General features: G+C 64.4%; 2 protein-coding genes across 3 annotated transcripts; both read left to right on the top strand.

Moving 5' to 3' along the window:
* Positions 1-958: 958 nt before the first annotated feature.
* On the top strand, positions 959-10,742 carry CARD9 (caspase recruitment domain family member 9). Of its 2 annotated transcripts, none has more exons than XM_005605938.4 (13): positions 959-1,125; positions 2,534-2,798; positions 3,219-3,356; positions 4,148-4,452; positions 4,608-4,787; positions 4,868-5,011; positions 5,345-5,470; positions 7,177-7,368; positions 7,849-7,890; positions 8,290-8,338; positions 9,722-9,798; positions 10,288-10,364; positions 10,499-10,742. In XM_005605938.4, the coding sequence occupies exons 2-13, from the start codon at positions 2,615-2,617 to the stop codon at positions 10,596-10,598; spliced, it is 1,614 nt and encodes a 537-aa protein (XP_005605995.1). In that variant the 5' UTR covers positions 959-1,125; positions 2,534-2,614; the 3' UTR covers positions 10,599-10,742. The 2 variants fall into 2 exon arrangements, with proteins under 2 accessions (XP_005605995.1, XP_001496266.1); XM_001496216.5 differs by having other exon boundaries at positions 981-1,125; positions 2,583-2,798.
* A 4-nt stretch (positions 10,743-10,746) lies between these two features.
* On the top strand, positions 10,747-13,321 carry DNLZ (DNL-type zinc finger). Its single transcript, XM_023629343.2, has 3 exons — positions 10,747-11,170; positions 11,874-12,013; positions 13,064-13,321. Exons 1-3 carry the CDS (start codon positions 10,970-10,972, stop codon positions 13,230-13,232), a joined length of 510 nt encoding a protein of 169 aa, XP_023485111.1. The 5' UTR covers positions 10,747-10,969; the 3' UTR covers positions 13,233-13,321.
* The last annotated feature ends 4,015 nt before the right edge of the window (positions 13,322-17,336 follow it).

Below are 17,336 nucleotides of genomic sequence, written 5' to 3' on the forward strand. Positions count from 1 at the left end.
TGCCCACTGCTGGAGGGTGACGTTGGGCCTCTGTCCTCCCGGAGCCTGCAGGAGAGCCAGGCTGCCGCACTGCCACCAGGACTCGCCCCGCCTGGCAGTGCCTGGACTCCTGAGGTTTCAGCTGAACAGGGGACCACCATGGACCAGGGGGCAGAGGAAGGCCCAGGATCGAGCCCGCCAGGAAGGGAGCTGGTTTGGGCAAGAGGCAGCTGCCTCAGAGGGTGGAGCGGAGTGCCAACAGGCCACGCCCACCTGCCCAGCCAGCTGCAACCCCTTTCCGTAGCCGTGGCCTCACCCACTAGGGTAGGCGGCAACTCAGCTCAACTGGTACGGCTACACCGGTGAGGTGGGGGCCGTGGGTTCCCCGACCTCGGCAGGGTGAGGCCACAGAGTCCACAGAAGACTGATGCTGTGGCCAAGGGCCAGAGTCTCATCCTGCAGTCAACCGCCCTTCTGACACTGGCTTGTGGGGCCTCAGGGAGTGACCTCGGAGTCCTGGGAGCCTGCTGTCACTGTCCCATGTGTCCTGGTGGAGAGGGCTGCAGAGTGGGGATGCTCCCAGGAAGGGACGACGGTGTGCTAGCTGCAGCATGGGCTGATGGCCATGTGGGGCAAGTGTGGCCAGCGCCCATGGCCTCTTGCAGGTGGCAGCAGGCTCCCCAGCCCCATGCCCTCTTTGGACACCACACTGCAGCCGTTGGGTGTCCCAGCCAAAGCAGACTAGACAGTGGATTGGTGTCACCCAGCCCCCGGTGGGCCCTTACTCGCACTTTCACTGTGCAGGGTGCCAGGGCTGGGCCTCCAGGGCAGGCCCAGGACCCCGGCTGCTGGGCAGGCTGGGAGGGCTCCAAGCAGCTTTCCTCTGAGAGCAGCCAACTTCCACTTCCCTCTGCCCCGCCTCCCAGGCCACCCTGGCTGGGCGAATCAGAAGGCAGCCACCAGGGACTGTCCCCCTCCGGGAGGACCAGCCAGGCCTCTGCGGAGTTACCCAGAACCATCAGGAAGTGCACAGGCTTTCCTCCCGGCCTCCACCCTCCCTCCAGCAGCAACTCCTGTGGCTCATTGAATCGGGGTGGCCCAGGCTGGCCAGCGTCCAGCTGCACAGGTGCCCCCTCGAGCGCTGAGGTAGGCTGGTCTGGGGCCCTTTCTGTAAGGTGACTAGGAAGGTGCTGTGGCTCTCTGCTGGGGCAGGGAGCAGGGTCCTGGAGCAGATACCCCAGGAGGGCACCAAGTGGCCTCAACTCTTCTGCCCTGTCCCCCTTCATGGCCACCGGGACCTGCTGGTTCATCTCAGGGGAATTAGCAGCAGGGCATCAGATGTGGGACCCGTGGATTTTAGGCTAGAAAGGTGGGAACAGGCTGAAAGTTCCCAGGACCATCCACCAGGTTGCTGGTGTCTTTATTCCACGCCTGTCTGTCGCTGGGCTGGACGGGATGGCCAAGCACAGCGGGAAGCTGGAGGAACTCCTCCAAGGCCAGGCCTGCTGCCACCCACGCCTCTAGGACCCTGTTCTCATTCCTGTGGGCTGGAAACGGCGTTTCCCACATGGCTAAAGGCTGGCTGAAGTGGCCAGCTCAGGGTCTGTCCCCACTGCCCAGAGGAGGCATGACCACCTGGCTTGGCCAGGCCCTGGAGAGAGCAGTTCCCACACGCTGGTAGAAGGGAGCAGCAGTGGGTGGTCCCAACATAGATGGTCCCCTCATCAGAGGGCCAGAAGGTGGCTTGACCGTCCAGGGACAGGGGAGAGGAGCCGGAGATGGCGGGTTCCCAGGACCTGAGCACCTGGAGAAGGTGCCCAAGCAGCATTCCAGGTCAGCTGTGGGCGACACAGCCAGCCCCTCCCCGTGTTCCCGGGCCCTGGCCCTCCTGTGGGCAGTCAGTCACCCTTCTTGAAGGCACTGTGCCGCTGAGCCTGACTCGAACCCTGCCAGCCCCGGGCAGCTGCTGGGTGGCTATTGCATCACCAGGCGGCCGCGGAAGGAGAGGAGGGGCTGGGGCTGGACGTGAGCGGGTGCTAAGCCGGGGAATGAGGAAGCCCTACGCAGCTCAGCCTGGTGCTGCGCAGGTGGGAGGGCCGCTTGCCGACACGCTTCTTGCCCCAGCCTGGGCACTGGCCAGCCGGAGACTGCAGACTCCCTCCCCACACCCGCCAGGGAGGTCGTGCCAGTGGGCAGCAGCAACATAAACGTCTCCTGCTGCCCCGTCACCTCCAAGGGTGAGAGGCACATCTCTGCCAGCCCCACAATACTTTAGGGGTGTCCGGGGGGCAGAGACCAGAGGAGGGCCATGGTGCAGGGGGTGTTCCAGCGTCTCCACACCTTCCCCCATGCTTATCGGGGTGACTTGGGAGAAAGAAAGCCCAGGGTAGCCGGAGGGGCTGGAGCAGGGCCCAAGTGAGGCCAAGGACGGCTGTCCGCCAGCAGATGGGCTACCTCCCCTTCTTGGTTGCCGAGACAAGAGGGCAGGGGTGAGGCTGCACACCTCTCCCAAACACCCCTCGCCTGAGTTCCTGGCCCGGCACTGTGGTGGCAGGCCTGCGTCCCGGCTTGGCTGACGGCTCAGCCAGTGGTGTCCTGCCCAGCTGCCCTCCCCGACTCCAGCCGCCCCAGTGCCATGTCGGACTATGAGAACGAGGACGAGTGCTGGAGCACCCTGGAGGGCTTCCGGGTGAAGCTCATCTCGGTCATCGACCCCTCGCGCATCACGCCCTACCTGAGGCAGTGCAAGGTCCTGAACCCTGACGACGAGGAGCAGGTGCTCAGCGACCCCAACCTGGTCATCCGCAAGCGCAAAGTGGGTCAGTGCTGCCCCCACCGCACCCTCCAGCTGGCCAGGAGCCCGCCCAGAAGTGGCTGTGGGCTCTGTCCCCTACCCTTGTCCCCAGCAGGCCAAGCCCCTGTGCCCCTGCCTTGGAGTACACCCCAACCCCAACTGTGGGCATGTGAATGGAACCCCCAGCACCCCTGAACCCCTCCCCGTCTGCCTGGGGCCATGGCGCCTCCATGCACAGCTGAGCGCCCTGGGAGAGCCAAGGGGTGGCAGGCAGCACTTGGACCCAGGCCCAGGACCCAGCCCGCGGGGGCTGTCCGTGTCCCAGACCCATTTGGCTATGGCCTGACCTGGCAGGAGCCGCATGGCCTTACCCCTCCACCCAGAGCACCTCTGCGTGTCCCGGGACGCCAATGCCAGGTCCCAGCCAGGCCTCTCTGGGTGGCAGGCGTGCTCCTGGACATCCTGCAACGGACTGGCCACAAGGGCTACGTGGCCTTCCTCGAGAGCCTGGAGCTCTACTACCCGCAGCTGTACAAGAAGGTCACGGGCAAGGAGCCCACCCGCGTCTTCTCCATGATCATTGGTGAGGAGGGGACACCAGGCATGGGGGTGGGGGATGTGGGGGCACAGCGTCAGGATGGAAGAGTGGGGGTCAGTATGGGGGGGGGCATGGCGGCGGTGCAGCAGGCCCTTCCTCTCTGGGCTCCTGATGGGTAAGTTGGGATGAAGGAAAACACGTGAGCCGTGCATGGGCAGGGAGCCAGCACGCATGAGCCATGTGTGGGCAGGGAGCCTGCATGGGGGCAGGGCTTGTTGTCACTCCCCTCCCACCTTCTTCTCCTAACACTTGTGATGGGAGCAGAGGCCAGAGGAAAGGGGGACCCGGCCTCTGGAGGGGCAGCAGGTGGGAGGTGCAGGTGAGCAGGCCAACTCACAGGTCAGAGCCCCTCCTGCCCAGAAGACCATCCCATCTGGCAAAGCCCCTTGCCCTGTCCCCCGGCCACAGCCGGCGGCCCTGAGAGGATGGGGCCTGCTGCTCCTGGCAGTGGCAAGGGGAGGCTCTCCTGGCCTGGAGTCGTGTCCTCTCGCCTCTCAATCAAGATGATAAAATTAGACAAAGGGGGGCAGGTGCCTGGCCCCTTGGCTGTCCCCTGTCCTGGGGTGGTGACTGGGACAGGGACCAGGGAGGTGAGTCAGCATCTCAGTCCATTACCTCAAAGAGGAGCAGCAGCAACTTGGAACTGACCCCTCAGCTGGGCTCCACGTCCCCTGGAGCCACAAGTTGCTGCTCCTCAGGTCCAGGGCCCTGAGAGGCGACAGGGTGGGGTGGCCGTGGGGGACAGGGGGACGGTCTGACCATGGCCCGGTGTGCAGACGCGTCTGGGGAGTCGGGCCTGACACAGCTGCTGATGAGCGAGGTGATGAAGCTGCAGAAGAAGGTGCAGGACCTGACGGCGCTGCTGAGCTCCAAGGACGACTTCATCAAGGAGCTGCGGGTGAAGGACAGCCTGCTGCGCAAGCACCAGGAGCGTGTGCAGAGGCTCAAGGAGGAGTGCGAGGCTGGCAGCCGGGAGCTCAAGCGCTGCAAGGACGAGAACTACGACCTGGCCCTGCGCCTGGCCCGCCAGAGCGAGGAGAAGGGCGCCGCGCTCATGCGCAACCGAGACCTGCAGCTGGAGGTGCCCTCCCGCTCCATGGGGCTCGGGGGTGGGTCCTGCAGGGGTGTCCTGGCCGAGTTGCGTGGCCCCGAGACTCCGTCCTGCAGAGAGGGCCTGGTGGGTGCTGTAGGCGGGGCAGTGGGTCAAGGCAGGCAGCCGACAGGCTCATCCCGCAGATCGACCGGCTCAAGCACAGCCTCATGAAGGCGGAGGATGACTGCAAGGTGGAGCGCAAGCACACACTGAAGCTCAGGCACGCCATGGAGCAGCGGCCCAGCCAGGAGCTGCTGTGGGAGCTGCAGCAGGAGAAGGCCCTCCTGCAGGCCCGGGTGCAGGAGCTGGAGGCCTCTGTCCAGGTGGGGCCGGCCGGCGGGGCAGGTGGGCCTCCCCCAGCCAGGCCGCTGCCCTGCCACCCTCTCCCTTTTGCTGCCCGCAGGAGGGGAAGCCAGACAGGGGCAGCCCCTACATCCAGGTGCTGGAGGAAGATTGGAGGCAGGCGCTTCGGGACCACCAGGAGCAGGCCAGCACCATCTTCTCCCTGCGCAAGGACCTGCGCCAGGCTGAGGCCCTGCGCGCCCGGGTATGCAGCTGGGGCAGGCTGACGCCAGGTCTGGGGCCAAGCTGGCTGGGTGGGCTGAGGACTGCCCTGTGCCCACACAGTGCCGGGGACCTGGGGGGTGCTCGGCTCTCAGCTCAACATCCCTACCGCGCCCCGTCCTGGCAGCATAGGGCTGGCTCCCTCACCCAACTCCTGCCCTTGCTCCCCCGGGATGGTCAGGGCCAGCCTTCGGTCTGGAAGCTCGGGCTTGCAGAGACCTAGGGGCTCGGACAGCCTCCCCCTCGTCCCAGCTGGGCCTGACTGGGGGCCAGTCCGGGGGCCGCGGGTGGTGGGGCTAGCTGCCGTCTCCCGCAGTGCATGGAGGAGAAGGAGATGTTTGAGCTTCAGTGCCTGGCCCTGCGGAAGGACTCCAAGATGTACAAGGACCGCATCGAGGCCATCCTGCAGCAGATGGAGGAGGTCGCCATCGAGCGGGACCAGGTAGGCCTCACCACCCGCACGCCAGCAAAGAACCCCTGCCCCAGGTGAGGGTGTAGGAGGGGCCGTCCTCACACCCGTGTGGGCCGCCAGCGGAGCCCCTCAAGGGACAGTTGTCAGAGCGGTTTTTAAGTGACAGAAGCACTATGTACTCATTTAAAAATGTGAACAGTAACAAAGTTGACCCCCCCTCTCTCCTGCCTCCACCATAGCCTGCTGCCAGGAGAACCACACTCCACCTTCCGCGGGAACTTCCGGACATTTCTCAATATATACATATATTTTGTTTTTGTTTTAGAAAAATGGAAGCTTTCTGTTTTGTCTTGTAAATAGCTTTTTTAACTTAAAAACCCGAGGGTGCCCTGGTGGGCTGCGTCCTCATGAAGGGGAGGCAGCATCCCGCATGGGGCTGCATCCGCCTCACTGTTTCCCAGCACGTCGCTGGAGTCCCTTCTAACCCATCACGGTTGGTGCATCAGCCACATCCTGCAGGGTAATTAGCGACCTATCAGGAGCCTTAAAACAGAGATTCCTTTTAACCCAGCAGTTCCACTTCCGGAAACCTCTTCAGGGGAACAACAGTAACGCAGAGAAAGCCAGGGGCGTGGGCGCCAATCTCGGGCTGAGGACCATAGGGAGGCCTGGAGAAGCACCTGTGAGCAGGGCAGGCAGAGCAGTGTGGAGCCTTAGTCAGCAAGGCAGGCCAAGGTGGCCCTGGAGGCTGCAGCGGGGGAGCGGGGAACAGCTGGAGTGCTAGGATTTCTCATGTTGGTCCTGAGCCGGAGGCAGGGACAGGCCTGGCTGTTTGGGGCCGCTGGTCTAGCTTCCTGGGTTGTTTTAGAGACAGCAGCCGGCTGCTTGCATGTCTGACAGCCGCTGCCTCCCAGGCCGGTCACCGTAGGTAACAGGCTAGCCTCCTGGCTGGCTGCGGCAGGGTGCAGGTCCGAGTCCTGTCCTTACTCGTGGCCTGGCCGTGTGTGTTCAGTCTCTCACATCTCTCTGTCCCCAGGGGGTGGGCATGAGAAGCAGCCGTGCATTCGTTTTATTTTATTTTTATTTTATTTTTTTTTTTGAGGAAGATTAGCCCTGAGCTAACATCTGTGCCCATCTTCTACTTTATATGCGGGATGCCTACCACAGCATGGCTTGCCAAGTGGTGCCATGTCTGTACCTAGGATCTGAACCGGCGAACCCTGGGCAGCCAAAGCAGAACATGCGCACTTAACCACTGCGCCACCAGGCCAGCCCCATCATTTTAAATAATATTACACAGCCGTCAACAGTCGTGTTCTTGATGTCAAGCCACACCCCATATTTATAAAACCCACATGTGGGGGTGTAAGCATGTGCTGAGTGTCCACACGGGGGTGGAAGAAAGGACACCGGGTCAGTAGGGATGACTCTGAGGGTCAATTGGGGACATCCTCGTTTTCTTCATATTCTCCGAACTATCTACACTTCCCATCATGAGTGTTAAATGTTCACAGTCCCCCAAACATTTATGCCCCTGGAGAGGAAAGAGGAAGAGGCCAGCGCTGGCCGGCTGGTTGCTGGAAGTCCTGCTGGGACTGTTGCTAGAAGTCGGGTGGGCCGTCCTGAGAAGTGAGAGCCTGAAGGGAGAAATGAAAGTGCTGGGGTGCGCTCTGCAGGGATCCCCACTGAGGGCCGCCCAGGTGCCCGGCCACGCCTGCCCTGCGCTGTCCCCACAGGCCATCACGACGCGGGAGGAGCTGCACACGCAGCACGCCCGGAGCCTGCAGGAGAAGGACGGGCTGCGGAAGCGGGTGCGGGAGCTGGGCGAGAAGGCCGACGAGCTGCAGCTGCAGCTGTTCCAGTGCGAGGGCCAGCTGCTGGCCGCGGAGGGCAGGCTCAAGCGGCAGCAGCTGGAGATGCTCGTCCTGGTGGGCCTCCCTGGGGGCTGGGGACCTCTGTGGTGTCAATCGGTCAGAGCCACGGCCCTGCTGCTGTGGGATGTGAGGGTGTGGCCACTCGGGAGTAGATGTGTCCCGAGACCCCAAAGCCCAGAGGAGGGGCCACGGATAGCCCCAGTCTTGGCCTGGTTCGGCCACAGCTCTGCTGGTGGCCCTGGCAGGTCCCCAGACCCTCTTGAGCCCCTCCCTCCTCTGAAAGGCTGGCTCCTCCTGACGGACCCCTCCTGGTGGGGGGCGCAGAGTGTGGCAGAATCAGCCTGGCAGGTGCTCTGGGTGTGCTGAATGGGAATGAGGGGGCTTCTGGGCAGGGACCACGACCAGCCGTGGTCTGGAGAGGGGCCTCCCTGGAGGACCCGGCACCGTGGCCCCCCATGCCCCGCCCCACCCCATGCCTGGGGGCAGCTTGGTTGCCCCACAGCCTGTTGACCAACTCCTCTTCTGTGACCACAGAGCTCCGACCTAGAGGACAGCTCACCCAGGAACTCCCAGGAGGTGAGTGTGCCCCCTGGGGTGGGCACAGGGCTGGCCTCACCCAGAGGGCCCAGCTGCAGCATCTGTTAGACCATAACCCCACACATGTCCCTTGAAAGTACCAGAAGCTCGGCCACCTGCTGCCGGCTCTGGTGAGCTGGTAGCTGGGCCGTCCCTCCTCTTCCCAACGCTCCGCCAGACAGAGGAGAGGGCAGCTGGCGCAGCCGAGGCCTCCGGGTGCTCAGGGCAAGACACACCCTGGTGGCGGGAGCCTTTTTGTCGGGCCTCTGGCCGGGTTGGGCAGCAGAGTTTCCCGTGAATCTCCAGCCACGGATGCGCAGCAGGGGTGGGCGCACAGCTGGTTCGGTCCCATCCCGGGAGGGGTGGTGAGCTAACCGGTGCCCTCGCTCTCTTTGGAAGCTCTCGCTGCCCCGGGATCTGGAGGAGGACGCCCAGCTCTCGGACAAAGGTGAGGAGGGGAGCGGCCTGTCACGGAGGAATCTGGCCGGGCCTCCTTGTCGCCCCACGCTGGTAGTAGTGCTGACCCTTGGCGCACACAGCCGTGTGGCTCGTGCCTGGTGATGTGTGCCCCAGCCCTGTGCCACTGACCCGCACAACCCCACTTTACAGAGGGGGATACTGAGGCTCAGAGTGATAAGAAACCCCCCAAAGTCCCCCTAGTGAGCAAGTGAAAGCTCCACTTGAACCCAGGGCCCAAGAGTGCAGGGTCAGTGACCCAGCTCTGACCTTGAGAACACGTCCCCTCATCAGAAACCACCCTGGGCCCCAGGAACGCAGAGTTGAGGCATTCTGCCCTCCCCAAGCTTCCTCGGGGGTAGACAGCAGGGAGCAGGGAGCAGGGGAAGAGGCAGTCGGCCAATGCCCAGGTGTGCCAGGCTAGGGAGTGCGAGCACAATGGGAAGGAGGCACAGCTTCAGGGGCACGGGGCGCGCAGGCTTCGCGTGGCAGGACAAGACCCCTCTGCCTGCCTGGGGATGGGGCTGGGGTGGGCAGGGCGGCCAGGAGATGACCCCAAGGGGGCGACAAGGGTCAGGGGCTGCTCTGAAGGCAGGCGTCAGGCAGGAAGTCCTGAAGACCCTCTGCTGGGCGTGGGGGGCCCACCGCAGAGGCTGCGTGGGAAGCCAGACAGACTTCCTCAGAGTCAGACCTGACCCAAGCTTCTAAAGGGGGGCAAAAGAGGAAGCAGAGGCAGCAGATGGAGAAATCCAGAGACTCCAGGCTGCTGAGCACCCCGACGGTCAGGTTAGCAGAGCCCCCCGAGGGTCAGGTTAGCATGGCTGCAGTGGCCCCGCAGGAGCCGGGTAGGCTTCAGGGCCGGAGGCCGAGGAGAAGGGAAGGCATCAGCTTCAGGAAGAGCCCTGGGCCTGGCCTCTCCCGCCACAATGTCCATAGACCCCCTCATGGACAGTTTAGGGGAGCCAGCCCATCAGAGCACCTCTGCCCAAGGGTCCCGCGCCCTGGGCCCGTCCAGGCCCTGACAAATTCTGAGGGGGCCCAGCAGTCTGGAATGTTCTGCTCCCAACTGCTGGAGCGCCCCAGCCCCCACCTAGGAGAGGCCGAGCTGTGTGCTCAGGAGGGGAGGTTGATGGTGGGAGCAAAGGGACCTGCTGCCTGCCCCAGAGGGCCTCCCCTGGGAGCGAGGAGTGGGAAGTGACGTCCCTGAGCCCTAGTCCCCTTGTCTATACAACGTAGGGTCCAAGTGAGGACCTGGGAGATGGTGCAGGACTGGCCTGGCAAGGTCAGGGGTGAAGAGGTGAGTGGGTCGGCCACCAGGTGCTGAGCGTGGTCCCCGCAGCTGGGCAAGACCCACAGGCACAACTCTCCTTTCCAGGTGGCCCGGCAGACCGGGAGAGCCCAGAGGAGCCCTTTGCAGCCCTGCAAAAGGAGCGGCTTTCACTGACCCCCAAGGTAAGGCTGCCCTGGGGTGCCCTGATCACAGGGAGACTGACTCCTACACCTGGATGCCTGGGGGGTGATCACAAGGGTCTTGACCCACCGGCTCTTGAGGAGCAGTGTTTGGAAGACCAAGGTGAGCCCCTCCCTTCCTGGACAAAGCAGCCGGCAAAGGCCCTGCAAGGGCAGGGGGTGAGGCAGCCATGGAAGCCTGTCTTGCTGTCCACTGCTTGGGAGTCCCGACTGCAAAGGGGCGGCCTCGGCGCTGTAGTAGCAGGAACTTTGGCCGGGAGCCCAGTCCCAGGCGTCCTGGGCCTGTCTTGTCATCCGGAAGGCGGGACCCAACCGCTCCCCTCGGTGCACGCAGGACGCCGATGGCGAGCTCGTCTGCGTGCTGAGCTGAGCCGGGGCGGTGGGCTCCCGGCCTGACCCCCCCGTTTGCAGCCCCAGGGGTGGGGGTGGGCTCTTCCGCCCTGGCCGGAGCCTGAGCCTCGCCCTCCCCAGGACGCGGGCAGGAGCGGCGGAGAGCCCCCGGAGAAGGAGCGGCGGCGCCTCAAGGAGAGCTTCGAGAACTACCGCAGGTGGGCAGCAGGCGGCGGGCAGCCCGGGCAGATGCGGGGCCCGGTGGGGAGAGGCCGGCCGGGAGGGGATGAGGGGTCACAGCCCCCCAAACCCGCGGACACCCGCACACACCGCGGCGTCGGCGTCTCCGCAGGAAGCGCGCGCTCAGGAAGATGCAGCACGGCTGGAGACAGGGGGAGGTGGACTGGGAGAACACCACGGGCAGCGACAACACGGACACCGAGGGCTCCTAGCCGGCCCGTGGGGGCGCGCCGCCCCGCCCCGCCCCGTACTCTGCCCGGCGCGCTCTATCCCTCTGTACTGCAGCCCTCGCCGCGTGTTAGCAATACAGCTCTGTAATAAACGACCGCGGTCGGTCCCGGCACCGCCGCCTCCGACGGCCTCCTCCAGCGCGCTCCTTCCATCCCCGCCCGCAGCCCCAGCGCACCGCCCGCACCGCCCGCCGCCAGGGGCAGCAGAGCGCGGCCGGCCCGCCGGCGCCGGAAGCCGAGGAGAGCCGCTTCCGCCGCGTGCCCGCGTCCAAGATGGCGGCGCCGCGGCCTCGGCGGCGGGGGCGGGGCGAGGGGCGGGGCGAGGGGCGGGGCGGCAGGCGCCGGCGGGCGGGATGCTGCGGGCGGCGCTGCGCCTCGTGCCGACGCTGTGGAGCCACGCGCGGCCCCGGGGGCCGGACCTGAGGCGGCTGTGGGGGCGCGGGGCCCGCCCGGAGGCCGCGGGGAGAAGACGGGCCTGGGGCTGGGACTGGCGGCGCTGGAGCTCCGATCCGGGGCCCGGGGCGGCGCACTACCAGCTCGTCTACACCTGCAAGGTGGGCGCGCGGCGCGGGCGAGGCCGGGCCCGCCCCTGGCGCTGGACGGCGCTGCGGGCGGAGGCGGCCTGTTCGCGGGGCGGGGCTACCCGCAGGGGGCGGGGCTTTCCAGGAGATGGGTGGTGCTATCTCCTAGGAGGCGGGGCTACACCAGGAGGCGGGTTCTTCCGGGAGAGGGGCAGGGGGTATCCCCGGGAGCGGGGGCTATTTCCAGGAAGCGGGACCTTCTGGCAGAGGGGTGGGGCTATTTCCCCGGGGTGGGGCCTGCCATCAGGGGGTGGAGCTATTCCCTGGGGGGGGGCCTTCCCTGGAGAGGGGTGGGGCTATTTCATCTGGGGCGGGGCCTGCTGGAAGGGGTGGGTCTATTCCCTTGGGGGCGGGGCCTTCCCCTGAGAGGGGTGGGGCTGTTTCCTCAGGGGCGGGGCTATGTTCGGGGGCGGGGCCTTCGCGGAGCGGGATGGAGCTGTTTCCTGGCGGGCAGGGCTATCTCCAGGAGGTGGGGCTCTCCCTCAGGGGCAGACTCTTCCAGGCGAGGGGCAGGAGAGGCTCTTGGGGAGGGGTGGCTTATCCCTCAGGGGACAGGCTCTTCAGGGAGAGGGCTGGCCCTGTCCTCGGGTGGAGCTAGTCCTCAGAGTGGGCGGGGCTTTCCAGGGGGCGGGGCCGGGCCAGGTGCTCCGCCTCACCTGCGGGGCTTCTCTGCCAGGTCTGTGGGACTCGGTCCTCCAAGCGCATCTCCAAGTTAGCCTATCACCAGGGTGTGGTCATTGTGACCTGCCCTGGCTGCCAGAACCACCACATCATCGCCGACAACCTGGGCTGGTTCTCCGATCTGGATGGGAAGAGGTGAGGCCACTTGGGTGGGGTCGGGCATGGGGGCCTGTGTGGCAGGGCTGGCCTGGTGGTTCTTGGGTCAGAGGCCTCATGCAGCCTCCCTTGGGCACCCTTCCTGATGAGGTTTGCAGAATCCATCCCTCCACCTTTAACAGTACAGGAGGGCATTCACATTTCGATTTCAGATACACCACAGATAACTTCTTGGTGTAAGGATGCCCAAGCATGTTTTTATCTGCCAAGTCCTCTGCCCTTTGGCCCTGCTCCACTGCCTGACCTCCACCCTCACTGACATCCTTCAGGGCAGGCAGCCCCGATACATATCAGGGCCTTGGGCCTCCCCTAAAGTGAGGGGATCAGACCAGATTGACTTTTTTTTTTTTTTTAAAGATTTTATTTTTCCTTTTTCTCCCCAAAGCCCCCCTGGTACATAGTTGTATGTTTTAGTTATGGGTCCTTCTAGTTGTGGCATGTGGGATGCTGCCTCAGTGTGGCTTGATGAGCGGCACCATGTCCATGCCCAGGATCAGAACCAGCAAAACCCCAGGCTGCCGAAGCGGAGCATGAACTTAACCACTCGGCCATGGGCTGGACCCCACATTGACTCTTAAAGCAATGACTCCCTCTCATCTTATGGGTCCTTCCTTCACCCTACAAGGATTTCTCCAGTGCCTGCTACAGGGCAGGGATCCCAGTGTGTCACTTTCTCGTCCTCTGCTGATGCCTGGTTGACCATACCAGCCTTCGGGATGGGGTGACCCTGGGCCTTCAGGGTCAGCCTCACCCTCATGGAGAGCAGAGCAGGGTGGTGGTCAGGAGCCTCCTGGCTGGGTGGCCCTGGGCAGCTCCCTGAGAGTTCTCCCTGAGAGTGGGACGGTCATAGCAGCTGCCTCTGGGAGCTGTGGAGAAGGTTCCACAGGGTCAGCATGAAGTGGCCCTGATGCCACGCCAGTGCAGTGACCCATGCTCTTGACTCCAGTCTGGCCTTGGGATGCTCTCGAGGGACCAAGGTGCAAGACAGGCTTGGGGCCCGGAGTGTCACGGTGCCTCCCTCTCTCTCAGGAATATTGAAGAAATCCTGGCTGCCAGAGGGGAGAAGGTTTGCCGAGTGGCCAGTGAGGGGGCCCTGGAGCTGGTGTTAGAGGCTGCAGGGGCCCCCAAATCCACTGCTGCTCCAGAAGGGGATGAGGACCAGGATGCCACCCACTCTGGCAAGACAGAGCCCAGCTGACCCCACCTTCTGCCTTTGAGAAGGATGCTTCAGCCGTGGGCCTCTCTGTACTTGGCCTGTTTTCTATCAATAAACAGACATTGCTTGCAGGTGCTGGGGTCTGGAGCTCCTGTTGTCGCTCGTTCCGGAGTCAGAATAACTCACAGGAACTCCCTCCAGGGGCTGCTGGCTGGGGCCTTCTGCAGCTGCAGGACCCCCGCCCACCACTGTCACCCTGCACAGAGGAATCACCCTTGTACTTGCGTGATGCAGGCCATGTCTAAGTGGGAAGGGGCTGGACGTGGAGTCTGAGCCCCTCCTGGCTGTGACTTTGTGGTCTGGGGCAGGTCACTTTGCCTCTCTGAGCCTCTGCCTTCCCATCTGCAGATGAAGATGCTCACGGTGTCACCCTGTCAGGTGTACAGGTGGAAGAGAAGACTCAGGACAGGCACGGGGTGGCTCAGTCATGCCGCAGTCTTGCTGGCTCAGGGGAGAAGCCTGGAGAGGATGGCCAGTTAGTCACTGTTCCCTGGGCCCTCCTGGACCCGCAGGGGTGCTGATGCCACCCCTCTGGCCAGACGCAGGGAAGCCCCACAGATTCTCCTTCCTCTTGTGCCACCTGCTGTCCCCTGCATGCCCTCTCGACAGCGCTGGGGAGCCAGTGCTGACCTCAGCCCTGACCCTTGGCCACTGGCCAAACAAAGTTAGCAGTCTGCGTTGCCCTCCTTGCCACAGGCAGGCCCGGCGGCCATGATGGGGAGGGGAGTGGGCGCTGGGGCTGCTGTCTGACGGGCGGGGGGCCAAGTACCCCTCAGGTGCGCCCCCAGCCCTGGGGCGTGCGATTTGTCTCCCAGCCTTGTTTGACTGCCTTCTCAGGATGTTCCTGTGTTTATGAAAGCGAGTTTATTTCCAGGAGTGTTCTGGGCTGTGTGACCTTCAGCATGAATCAGCAGCCACAGTCCCGCGGGGTGCTGGCAGGATCCGAGCTCCCGATCACCGCCCCGTGTCGGCACTCGGAGTGTCAGCGTTGTTCTCCGGGGCGTTGGCAGGTCGAGCTTTGACTCGATTACCCCCTGTCCTCCTCTTGGCAAACAACCCTCTATTACTCCCACCCAGAGCCTCCTGTGCCTTTTGTGGGGACTGTCGTCATTTTGGGGGCTGAGCCAGCCCTGGGCCTGCTCCTCTGCAGGGGCACCGAGGGGGTGGCACTGGGCCTTGGCCTGGCTGCCTCCCTGCCTCCAGAGGGTTGGGACCAGAATTTGTGGAGGCCCAGGGGGCTGAGAGTGCTGAGCTAGACCTAGGAGGGCCGCCCAGGCCAAGGCCTCCCTCTGTGGATGGGGAAACTGAGGCCCGGGGGCAGCCGTGTGTGTTGACTGTGTCCTTTGCTTTCTTGTCTCTGAGGCTTAGATAGCTGGGCTGGGCCAGCCCCTCCCAGGTTAGAGGGTTCCTAGAGATAGTAAAAGGCTTGCCTGTGGGTGCACCCCAGGGCCGGGTACCAGACTAGGGGCAGCCCCAACGCCTGGAGGCCCGCTGCCTCTGCCTGCCCTTCCCGCAGGAACCTCCCCTCGCCCGCCTCCCACCCTACCCCGTTGCTTCCCCGAGTGGTCCCTGAGTGGTCCCTGCAGCGTGGCGTGCCCCTCCTCTTGGATCTTTGAGTATCACTGACTGTCGTTTCAGCCCTGCCCTGAGCTGTTGGCCTCATCACACCTGAACAAGAAAACCTGCCTTTTAGAACACGTGGCCACCTCCAGGCTTCTGCTGTTCTCCACTCCCTGTCTCCAAGCCGCCTCTGGTTTCTGCACAACCCGCCCCCCATCACTATCTTTCCTCCCCCAGCCCCAGTCCAGGACCCTCTCCAAAGGGTCAAATTAGGGAGTCGCACATCTGGGCCAACCTCCCGTATCCCACAATGGCATTTCCGGAGACACAGAGAGGCGTGGATGGGTCAGAGGACACTAAGCTACTTCTTCCTGCAGGACTTCTCAGAGCCTTTAGTGTGCTAACCCAGATGTGGCGCCCAGTGCTACTGTCCTGCGGAGGCTTCTCCGAGCACTGAGAACTCTGGGGGGCGGGGGCTCTAGTGACAGCTCCCTGGGGAGCTCAGGGCCCCTCCGTGTTGGGCCCCACCCTCACCCACCCTTGCCTTTTCTTCTCCATGTCAGGAGGAACGATGGCCGCCTTCTGCGTGCCCTGCCCGCCTCCTGCAGCCCCTGCCCACAGACTTTGCCCCTGGGCCAGCTCTCCCCAGTGCCACCCACACCCCCCAGCAGCTCCCCGGCCTCCTGTGGTCGGTGTGGGGCAAGTCGGGGGCAGCGGGGCTCCCTGCACAGTGGGTCACTGATGTGAGCCGGCCTGTCTGCCTCCCTTGCTCCCAGACCAGGCGTTTCTCCTACTGGGGACACAGCATCTTATGACAGCTACTGGTTTTGGGTGTCCGTATTCACAGGGGGTCGTCCCCAAGCTGCTTCCTCAGCTGCACCTCCACAGTGTTTCATTGAGCTTACTGGCCAGCGGCACCGCCTTGCTCTAAGGTGGCTGGCGGGTCCCAGGTGGGTCTGCCAGCTGGCAGTACTGGGAGCGGGAAGGCAAGTGCATGCCTGGGGTGTAGGAGTCCAGGTAGGACGAAGGCAGCCCTGCTACAGTGGAGGAGGACGGAATCAACCTGCTGCCCAGCGGCCAGCCAGTGCCATCACGGCCTGACCACGCCCTTGCGCGGCCCGGGGGTACTGGCAGCTGCCCTGGCCAGGTCGCCTTGGCGAGTGGGAACCTTACCTGGGCCCACCCTGCTGGTCCGTCCACTGTGCAGGTCCTGGGGTGGCTGTGCCGGGCTGATGTGCCTGGTTGTTTGGGGCCCCTTCAGGGCAGGGGCTTCCTCCTGGACGTTAACTCGTGCCACAGAGGTCTTCATGCCTGTGCTCACTCCTGTCTACATTCTCCTCCTCTCAGAGCCCACACTCTTCCTCCCAGGCCCCTGCCACCAGCCAGGCTACTAGCCCCTGCCTGTGCATCTGCGTGCATTCTGACTCGACTGGCTCTCCAGGTGCAGAGCAGGTGACCAGGCGCTGCACGGCCTTACCTGTGGGAGGCTCCCACCTCGCTGTCCTGCAGGGCCACCTGAGAGAGGCTGGGGTACAGCAACTGTCCTGTTCCAGCTCCCCCACGTCATGGGCCACACTCGGCCTCTCCTCGGCCTGGTGGGCACGTGCCCACAGCCACAGGAGTGGCCAAGGGACAGACGCTGCACCGGGGACCGGACTTGGGCCTGCTCTGGCTCCTCCAAATGCTGCACTCCATCTTGCCTGTGCCCCGTGGTCCGGGGAGCCCGCCTCGTGCGAGGCTAGGGTGCCCCTAACTCTGTAGCAGCCTCCTTCAAATGGACGAGGCCCCAGGACAGAGGCAGCTTGAAAGGCGGGGGCCTACCCCTTGGGGGCTCAGCCGCTACTAGGTTTTGGCGGGCGATTCCTGATGGTCTTTCTGCTCCCGATGCTGTTGGGGACACACGTGTAGTGTCTTTTGCGGCGTTCCGAGGCTTGGTCTGCATTCCTAGCCAGCGCTTCTGGAGCAGAAGTCCCCCATTCGCTCCTCAGCTCACTGGTCAGCCTCCCCTGCAGCCCCCACTGGACGGACCCTCGGCCTCTGCCCCTCTCCAGGGTCACTTGTCTCCCTCTGAGTGCCAGGGAAGCCTGGCTCTGTGGGTCCATGAGCAGACGAAGGTGGGGGCTCAGCCCGCAACGTGGGCTCCAGTCAGCCTGGCCTGAGGCCCGGGTGCTGAGGGCTCCGGGACACCATGTCTGTGGCCGACTTCAGGACCCAGAGATGCCGGCGGGGAGCCGGGCTGCCCCCCTTTCCACCTGCCCTCAGTCAGCCCCCCTCCTGCGAGTGGGGAGGCGGTGGGGTTCCCAGCCCGGCGTTGGGTCTGGGCCGGGAAGTGCCTGTGGGGGTGGCCTTCCTGGCACACACCACAACCGCCAGCACTGCTGTGTCCCCAGATGCGAGCCCCCCGTGGAGCACAGGCCCAGGGCTCCTTCGCCCTGTGGACCAGCTGGACCGCGATCACCATGGAACTGGTCGCCTGGGACGCAGCCTTCTGGGTGGGGGTGGCAGCGAACTCAGCCCATGAGAGCT

The sequence above is a fragment of the Equus caballus genome, chromosome 25 (genome assembly GCF_041296265.1).
Source record: "Equus caballus isolate H_3958 breed thoroughbred chromosome 25, TB-T2T, whole genome shotgun sequence".
Taxonomy (NCBI): domain Eukaryota; kingdom Metazoa; phylum Chordata; class Mammalia; order Perissodactyla; family Equidae; genus Equus; species Equus caballus.